This window comes from Microcaecilia unicolor, chromosome 10 (assembly GCF_901765095.1).
Source record: "Microcaecilia unicolor chromosome 10, aMicUni1.1, whole genome shotgun sequence".
NCBI lineage: Eukaryota > Metazoa > Chordata > Amphibia > Gymnophiona > Siphonopidae > Microcaecilia > Microcaecilia unicolor.
The window spans coordinates 219,456,726-219,466,582 of NC_044040.1; the positions used below are offsets into that span (position 1 = coordinate 219,456,726).

The window sequence follows — 9,857 nt, forward strand, 5'->3', positions numbered from 1 at the left end:
GTCCACAAGCCCAGGCCACCGAGTCTGATTCACAGTTATTGGGCTGCTATAGTGTTGTGGAAACCCATCTGCTTCCTTGCTTGATGAATGACCAATAACTGTAATCACACAGTTCCAGTTATTCCAATAGAATCCAGTTTACTTAGCAGCAAATCATGATAGATTAGATCGAAGGCTGATGTGAGATCCAACTGGATTAGCACAGCCATATGACCCCTATCTATTATTATCATAAGCTTAGATACCAGCAGTAGTAAACATGTGTCAGTACTGTGAAATTTACAGAATTTTGATTGCATTGTGTCCAGTAAATCAAATTTATTTAAATATTCCTGAAGATGTGTCGCAACTATCATTTCTGCAACCTTAGCCAAAAATAGTATGCTTGCAATTGGGCAATAGTTGGTGTATTGGGAAGCAGACTTAGAGGGATCTTTAAGAGTTATAGTACCAATGCCAACAAGAAAACTACCAGATGTAAAGATCAAATCAAAGAGGGCAATTAGCCAGCCCACATGGACTAGAAATTTTAACAATGCTGCAGGGCACAAGCCCAAATCACAGAAATCTTTACTAAATGTAATCACTGTTTTAGATAGAAGTTCCAAATCAAGAAGGGAGAACTCGTCCCAGTACCAATTGGAAGGTACATCTTGTGTCAGTATAGTAGCAACTCCTGATTTTTCAATATTTAGAAGTTTTTGAAATTGTGATCTAATCTACGCCATTGTTTCATTAAAATAATTTGCCAACTTGAGTGCAGTCGGTCTGTTTTGATTCTTGCCCTGACATGGACTCTTAAAAAGAGAGTGAGCAATGTGAAATAAATCACGTTTGGTTATTCCCCTGGTTCACCCTGACAGAATAGAAAAGAGCAAGGGATGATGATAGGGAACAAGTTGGGAGAGGAAATGCTGAGAATGAGATGTGGGCTGATAAAGTTTAGGATAGCATGCAGGTTGGAAGAATCAAGGGAATAAAGCAGAGCATGGTTTCGGAAGGGTGAGATACAGGTAGATAACGTGTAATTGCTGAATGCAGGTTGGGAGAGGCAAGTGCTGAGGTTTGGCATAAATTAGAAAGTGAAGGTTGTAAAGAGTGAGAGGGTGAAACTTAGGAAGGATGAGGATCACGTTAGATAGATTGAAGCAGAATAAAGGCTGGAAGGGGACAAAGGGAATGTGAAGGGTACGGGGCATGTTGAGTGTACGAGGTCTGAGGGTGTTCTACAGATTGGGAAGGGAACTGATGAGGGGAGGACCACAGGGCAGAGTACAACAAAACACAAATTGAGAAGGCAAAGTTCTGAGTTTGTGTTAAATCTTTACAGATCTTGGAAGACAAAGTCAGACAGGTACAGAAATTAAAGGAAGCAATGGAACACAAACTGAAGGCAGCCAGCAAAGAATCTGAACAGGTGAGTGGAGGAGCTGAAGCAGGACCTAGGGCAAAGATGGCAAGAGAACCGTTGTTGGAGTGGGGACAAGTAGGGATGAGAATAGACTATATTATGCGACTTGGTCAGCCTGTGGAAGGATGAAGCCAAACAAAGCAATCGGCAATCTACATTCCTTGCATAAGGAATCATTGCTAAAGACTCAAGCTGAGGAAGAGGAATGATCCTAACTGTTGCAAAACAGACATTGTACTTCACACCCTGTACTTTGTCTATAAGAAGAACATAAGAGGACATATGAGCCCAGTATTCTGTGTCTAACAGAGGCCAGACTAGTCACAAGTATCTGGCAGATACATTCCAAAAAGAAGCAAGATGCTCCTTAACCGTAAGGATAAGCAGTGGTTTTTTTTTACCAAGTCTACCTTAATAACATTTTATGGACTATACTTCCAGGAATTTGTCCAAAAACACGGCCACATTAAATGTTTTTGTCTCATCCTTCAGCAGCGAGTTCCAGAGCCTAACTATTTTCTCCTATTTATTTTGTGATGTGTTTCTGAAAGAGTAAACAGTCGATCTGTGTTTACCTTCTCCACTTCTTTCAGAATTTTATAGACCTCTGTCATATCTCCCCTGGTCTTTGTACTTTTGAATGAGCGAAAAATCAGTTCACCTCCATCAGCACCATACCACTCAGGATTTTGTAGACCTCAGCCATCTCTTTTCCAAGCTGAAGGGCCCTAGCCTCTTTCGCTTTTCCTCATGTGAGATGAGTTCCATCTCCTTTATCATTTTGGTGACCTTTCTCTGTACCTTTTCTACTTCCGCTATATCTTTTTTTAGATGCAGTGACCAGAATTGTATATAATACTGAAGGTGTGGTCTCACTACAGAGTGATTCAGAGACATTATAATCTTTCTCCCTGATATTCAAACTCATTTAACCGGCCAGGAATGGCACCTGACTGGTTAAATGGCACTTAACCGGCAATCTGGCAATATTCAAACTGGCTATTGTAAGTGGCCACATTGGGCTGCGTAAATAGCTGGAATATCTTTGGCTGGTTTAAGCTTAACCGGCTATTTACGAATATTAACTGGTTAAGTTTAAGCCGGCTGACTTCCTGACAGGCTTTCTGCTTCTAATATACCTGAAAAGGTTTTTACAATGAGCTTTTGCCTCTACAGCAAGCTTTACTTATCTGTGCTGGCATCTAACTTGCCAGTTCTTATGTTGCGTACTGTTTTCTTCATTAGGATCGTTTTTCCCATTGTTCATTTGGCTAGAATAACTTCTTTCATCTCCATTTAACCATGCTGGCTGTCATTTAACCTTTCTTCCACCTTTTTTAATACATGGAATATATCTGGTCTGGGTTTCCGAGATTATAGTTTTAACATGCCTGATCAAAACCTTTACTCTGCTCCTTTTTTTTTTTAACCTTTTTTCTTTTGTCATAATTGCCCTTTGAAAAGTGCTGATGCAGTAGATTTCCTTAGTACTTTCACTCAACTTGTTAAATCATATTTGATGATGATAAAATGTTGAAGACATTCACACGAGGTGATATACAAGTATAAACCAGACATAGGCAATAAACAATAGCAGTAAAAATATTCAAGTAACAGTACATGTAAACAGTATGCTATTTACAGTGTCAGTACAATACACCTTAAAACATCTTAATAGATAACATAGAGGCATACTTTCAAAGCACTTAGCCTTCCAAAGTTCCATAGGTTGGAGTTAGATAGAAGGTAAGGATGACTAACAAGAAAAAATTACATGTGGATGATCGCTATTGCCGAGGTGACCCAACACCATTACCTCTTCCACCAAGTCCTGCATTCCACTAAGGAGTAGATCTAAAATGGCGCCCCCTCTTGTCCGTTCCTGAACCAGCTGCTCCATGAAGCAGCCATTTATTTCATCTAGGAGTGAGTTGGTAACCGTTGCTCCCATAAGGAAATCTCCTGATGACCCCTGATGAAAGCTTCAAAGCCATCCCATTGTACCCCATCAAGATACCAGATGAGCTAAAGTTGAAATACTCCTTGACGGATCGAATAAGACCTACAACCACTTCAATCTTGTCTGAAATTTCCTCATTAAGTCTCCAAAACTAGATCTTGGTTAGTGGCCCACAATTTACAGGTTGTCAAGATATTAAAGGCATTAAAGTCTTGTCTATATGACAATAATAGTTATGGAGTACTGAAAAAGAAGTGTATTGGGTGGCATGTGGGTGCATCTCCCTCCAATAATAAAGGCTTTAAAAGCCTCGCAATCCGTTCTGTGATCATGAATTTTGGATGTGCTGTCTAGTGGGTGAAAAAATGTTATATTGAAGTCACCCACTATTATCCATCTGCTCACACCTAGCTGAAGGAGATGTGTCTTTAGTGAAGTATAAGACTCTTTCTGGTTTTCATTAGGGGCATATGCTGAAAGTATGTTGTAAGTGTCCCTTGAATCTCTGCTGGAACTGCCAGGGATTGGCCTAGTGGATCAGCAGTGTGTTCCAGAATAGTACACTGTACACCTCTAGACACTAATATGCCCTCTCGTTGACTTTGTTTATAGGATGGGAAGCCAAAATACACATTGGGGGAAAAACCATGCCATGCAGATGCCTCTGCCCATTGCAGCAGATGCATTTCTTGTATCAAACATACAGATGCTGAACGTTAAGAAGCCTCCCTAAACCAACATTGTCTCTTATAAGGAGAGTTCACACTCTTGACATTCATGGAGGTTACTTTGAATTCAACCATTAATATGATAAAACAGAGAAAATTAGCACACACGATCTCAAATCAGATTGCAATAGAAAATAGTTACAAATAGTATACCCTCAAGTTACCTTCCCCCTTTATTCCCTAAACAAGACTCCTCTCTCCCATAAGAACCAATCCCCCTCCACCCTCCCTGCAAGATCCGCTCTCCCATCATTAATCCATGAATGAATGAAGGTATGAGGCAGGACCTCACCAAGACAGGGTTAATAACTTATTGCATAATAGTTATAACATTGTAAACCACCTTTCATTAAAACAAACACTGAAATACAGAAAAGCCAATAAGTTCATAAACAGAGGTCAGCAATGAAGATCAGAGTGACCCAGTTAGCCATTGTCAGAATCAGTTCTGCTGGCTCTGGGAATACAACTTGGAGTAAATAGGCTCAACAAGTCTGCTAGTGCTTGGTAAACTCCAAGCAAGAAAAGTTCCGCCAATGAGATTGGTGAGTTCCATTCACTTAACACTGCATTGCTTACGGTGAGACTAACACTGCTGCCTTTGAAGCTGGTCTTCTCGCTGATGTTCTCCCACATTGGGGCACAAAGAGGCTTCACTTGGCCACCATCTCTGAGAATGCAAGATTTTAATTGCTGTTTCTTTAGATGTTGCACTCTAAGCCTTCCCTTGAACATGGAATATTAATCCAAAAGGAAAGTCCAGCAATATCTCCCTTGTTTGTGTCGCAGCTTTACAGTGATATCACATAGCTGTCTGTGCTTATGCAACGTAACTGGTGAGATATCTGTGAAAACTTCAATGGTAGAAGTGTCCCACACTATATGTCCATGCTTACATACAACAAATCTTCTCTTTGGCGAAGTCCCTGTGATAACACACTATTATGTCCTTAATCTTAGTAGACTACAGATTCCCCCGTGATCTGTGTGCTCACTCAATCTTAATATCCTGCCCAGGAAGCTCCAGTTCTGCAAGCTCTAAAATCGTTGTTGATATTTGCTTGACCATTGTCACACAGTCTGAATATTCAAGGGTTTCAAGAACTCCCCTGAAGTGTATGTTACATCTCCGACTCTGGTTTTTGAGATCCTCTGGTTTTTCTAGGACCTCCGAATGTTGCTTTAAAAGATCAGAGTTCTTTTTTTTTCTAAGTTTGAGAATTGTCCATTATACTTTTCCATCCAGGTCTCTGCCTCCTCCATGCAATATCCTGTCTCAGCCATATCTACATGAAGGTCTGAGCCTAGGGTAGCTAGATCAGCTTGGGTTGCTGCAACAACGTTTTTGATCTCTTGGAACCAACCACTCAATTCTTCAAGGGTCGCTTTCAGCAAATCTCCCTGTTCACAGAGGTGTTGGCAAGGTTAGCTGCCATGTTGTCAGTCTCTTGGTGTGGCTGATTACCACCTTGATATGCAAACACTTGCAAGTTGATTGATTGTTTTTTCTTATTCACCATCATGATGAATCAGGCACTCAAGGCAAAGTACTGTAGATCTGACACTGTTTCAAGCTCAAAAGCAGCTATTTAGGTGGTTGATGATGTTGGATAACCCTGAATTGGACAGGAGCTATGGGCTTAAACCTTCAATCGGCTCAATGATGTCACCTCCTCCCTAATCATGGACATTTACACCAGCCATTGACATAGTGGTAACAGCCATACCTAAATGTTGGTGCGTAAATGTTGCTGGTATTCTATACTGGCAATTACACGTGTTATTGCAGATATAGAATTTGTGTATAGCATCCAGCATTCCAGTACGTAACTAGGTAACTTGTACTGAATTGCCCCTTAAGTGCCTAGACATCAAGTACACAGTCCTCCTAGCAATAGGGCACAAGTGTTCACAGCTACCACCTATCAGTGGTAACAGAAGCTGTCCTCAAGAGGTCCAAGGTTGCCAAATCCTACACCAGACACTGTCCTAGCATGGTTCCAGGCCTATCTATCTGACAGGTCTTATACAGTGCCATATAACATCCCTTGTGGTGTCTCACAAGGCTCCATTCTTGCACTGACTTTCTTCAGTATCTTCATGGCTCCACTGGTCATGAAAATTCAATCACTAGGTTTTACACCATACGTTTATGCTGATGATATCCAGATCCTTACCACAATAAATCCACTAACTCAAGATTTCCTAGCTTCAGATGATAGTAACCTGGCTAACTAAATCCAAATAAAACTAAAGGTTTCCTTTTTCTAAGAATCAATCCACTACCCTTACAGTATCACTTGAGCAAACGTTAAAAACTCTCAGCATTACCTTAGACACTCTTTATCCTTTCCTTTTTAAAAAAAATAGTTTGCATATCTTGTTTCATATGTTTTAAACTATGTTTGTTGATTTGTAATCCGCCTAGAAATGTAAAGATAGTGCGGAATAGAAATTTTGAATATAAATAACTTATTTCTGTCCTGACCAAGTGCTGTTATTTTTCAAGCTAAAAATAATTCACTCAGTACATCACTTGCTTCATATTAATTCTCTCCAAATCCTTATTCACTCATTTGTCATGCGGTACATTGATTCTCTGAGAACAAACAGAACAACAATTCTCAGAGATAGGTAACATTTTTTTTATATTTTTTTATTTTTTTATATTTTTTTTATTTTTTGTTACATTTGTACCCCGCGCTTTCCCACTCATGGCAGGCTCAATGCGGCTTACATGGGACAGATCCCTAACACTGAGGTGCTCCCCAGTGTTTTTTCTACATCATAAGCTTTTGGCAGCATCTACCGCACATTCACATGCCTTCCTGCCCATAATACTTGCATAGGAACAAGGCAGCTCATGCCATCTTGGATTCTTCTCAGTCAGCAGTTTGCCTACTGCTCCCTTTTGGGGCTAATTTTTGTCTCTCATGGGACCAAGTAAACCCCGCTCCCCCTTCTAGTAGTTCTTTTCCTAGTTTTTTGGCCCTTTTTAAGTTTCTGTATTTTTCGTTGGCTGCTCGAGCACTCTAGCCGGGAAAATCTTTAAGTTTTTCACCACCATAGCATTGTTTGATTTTACTGCGGCTATTTTTCCTGATATGTCAAAAGAAACTCCCAGTGGTTTTAAAGAAGTATTCCAGATGTAACAGGACCATGTCCTTCCTGGACACTTATTCATGATGCCATAATCCTTCTTGTAAACTGTTCATAGCTTTCATCAAAAAGCATTAAGAGTCGGACAGCAGCGCAGAAATATTTTTAGCATGGACAAGTCCAGTCCATCAATGTCTGCATTGGTCCGTATTGCTCCCAGAGCTGCATTGGGGACGCTTCAATGTTGAGGAGGTCTCCCCCTACCTCGACATTGAGTATCGTTAATGCTCATCAGCATTTCACATCTTCTGATCCCACCCTGAAGAGATGTAAGGATTCACTTTCATTCTCATTGGTGCCAAGGGACACCAGCGCATGCGTGGGCAGAGACCAAGAAGAATCAGTATCAGTCCTCTTCAGGCACCGATTAAGGAGCCCCCACAGGAGAACTTCTGTAAGGCTGATACAGACTGCTCTTGGGCATCTTACCAGGATCCAGAGGTTAAGAATATAAGAATAGCCATACGGTATCAGACCAGTGGTCCGTCTAGCTTAGAATCCTGCTTCCAACAGTGGTCAACCCAGGTCACAAGCACCTGGCAGAAGGGTCAGACCATGAAAGGAGAAGATCTCCCCCCTGAGGAGCTCTCCTTCACTGAATTTGTATAGGATATGTACACCCTCTGTTAATTTCTCTTTCATATCACTAGGTACACCGTATGCTACACTCATTCTGCTGTTTCCATTTCATATACGCTATTCTAAACTCTCTGCTGCTTCTGAATCCATGCAGATTTCTGCCAACCTAGAAGAAGCTCACTGTTGGTTTAAAGCCAAGTTTGACAGTTTGCGGCAAGAATTGGTGAGGAACCAGAAGTGTGAGAAATGCTGTGGTGGGAGCCGAGTGGAAGAAGAAGTGAAGAGCTGTATGGCTGCTCTGAGAGAAGGAAGAAAGGTTAGTACGGAGGGAAGAGGGTGGAAGAGAGGGTATTGGCACAAGTACTTTATGTATCAAGTCTGCTTTCTATATGAGTTCTTTCTTATATCGTAGGGACACTCTCTCGTACCCCAGGACCATCAACAGGATTATGCCTAAAGTTCTAGTTGTTTTCTTTGATCAAGGGTATATTGACTTCTTCCAAAAAGGACCAGGATGCTCAGAGCCAAAGATTTGTGGAATAATTACATTGATGTTTGATAGGTTTTGGTAGTAAGTTCTACCATTTAGTACCCAGATAAGTGAGGTCAGTTGATAGAATAGATTTATACACAATTTTTCTGCAGTTTGGAAATGTAGTGTAAAATAATCTCTTGCTCCTGGGACTGCATTGTGCAGGGGAAGTTCTATGAGTGGTTGCATGTGATTTGGGGCTATTCCATAAATTATAAGATGAATAAAAGCACATAACTTCAAGTGGACTCTGGCTTTTATAAGTAACCAATAAAGCTTAATTAGCAGAGGGGTTGAACTGTCAAAACGTGACATATTATAAATATAGCGAGCTGTTGTGTTTTGAACTATTTGAAATATTTTGATTAACTGTGCTGTACAACCGACATACGTTGCACTACAATAATCCAGTTGTATTAGTACAAGGGATTATACTAGGAGTCTGAGGGTCGAAGTTGGGAGGTAGTTCCTTACGCATTTTAACTTCCAAAGAGTTTTGAGAGTTTTAGAGGCAACCAAAGAGACTTGTGGTTTGAATATTAAGCGATGGTCTATAATTACTCCAAGTGTTTTTAGTGTATTTTCCATTGAGTAGGTGGTTTGGTCAATTGTGAAGCAGTTGTATGATCAAAAGGGTCTGTTACTACTAAGAACTTGGTTTTTTCACAGTTGAGTTTTAGTCTTGTGTGTTCTATGAGCCATTTCAAGTACAATTTGAACACTAAGAAGGATGAGATATTGTTTTGATTCTTTGCAATTTAAACTGGTCGTTCAAGCATTGGATTTGAGCCATTTAGATTATTGTAATATTCTTTTTGCAGGCTGTTTTCACAGTTGCTTCTGAAGAAACTGCAAACCTTACAGAATGTAGCAGTCCGTTTGTTTTATTTTTCTGCAAAACAATTTGATAGGGCTACGCTGTTATTGATTAGAGCTCACTGGCTTCCAATTTGAGCTAGGGTGTACTTTAAAGTCTGCACTATCATATTAAAGACAGCAGGATGTGTGTTATCACTTTTCCCTGTTATGATGTTACTGTATGATTGATAAATAGTCTGCCATTATGTTTACCTTCTTTTAAATCTGTTAGATACAAAAGGCTATTTCGTTCTCTTTCACAGAAGATAAGCTTTGGAGTGATCTCCCTGCTATAATTCGATTTTCTCTTGGTCTTTTTCAATTTAGAAAGTCTTTGAAAACATGGTTGTTTGAGAAGTTCTTGTACTGAGAATTGTGATTGATGATACTTTTTATTACTGCTGATTTTTATTGTATTTCCCAGGTATGCCTGGTCTTCTTTTTATCTGTAAACCACAAAAATCCCATAAGGTTCTTACAGCATAAAAGTTTTTTTTTTTTTTTTTAAAGTTTAGCACAACAGTTCAAACTCCATCCTTTTGTATGAAATAAATAAGTTACAGAAGGTCAACCATGTAACTTTTTTTAGACTGCTTAAGGACCCATAACATGAAAAATCAGCCACTCTCA

The 9,857-nt window shown here is 40.0% G+C and overlaps 1 protein-coding gene across 3 annotated transcripts in view; it reads left to right on the forward strand.

Moving 5' to 3' along the window:
• The window catches only part of CCDC150 (coiled-coil domain containing 150), a 54,205-nt gene that overhangs the window by 39,303 nt on the left and 5,045 nt on the right, over positions 1-9,857 (forward strand). For all 3 annotated transcript variants that reach the window (XM_030216772.1, XM_030216771.1, XM_030216773.1), the window contains 2 exons: positions 1,331-1,417; positions 7,992-8,153. In XM_030216772.1, the coding sequence (XP_030072632.1) occupies positions 1,331-1,417; positions 7,992-8,153 (249 nt within the window). The remainder of the gene's footprint in view (positions 1-1,330; positions 1,418-7,991; positions 8,154-9,857) is intronic.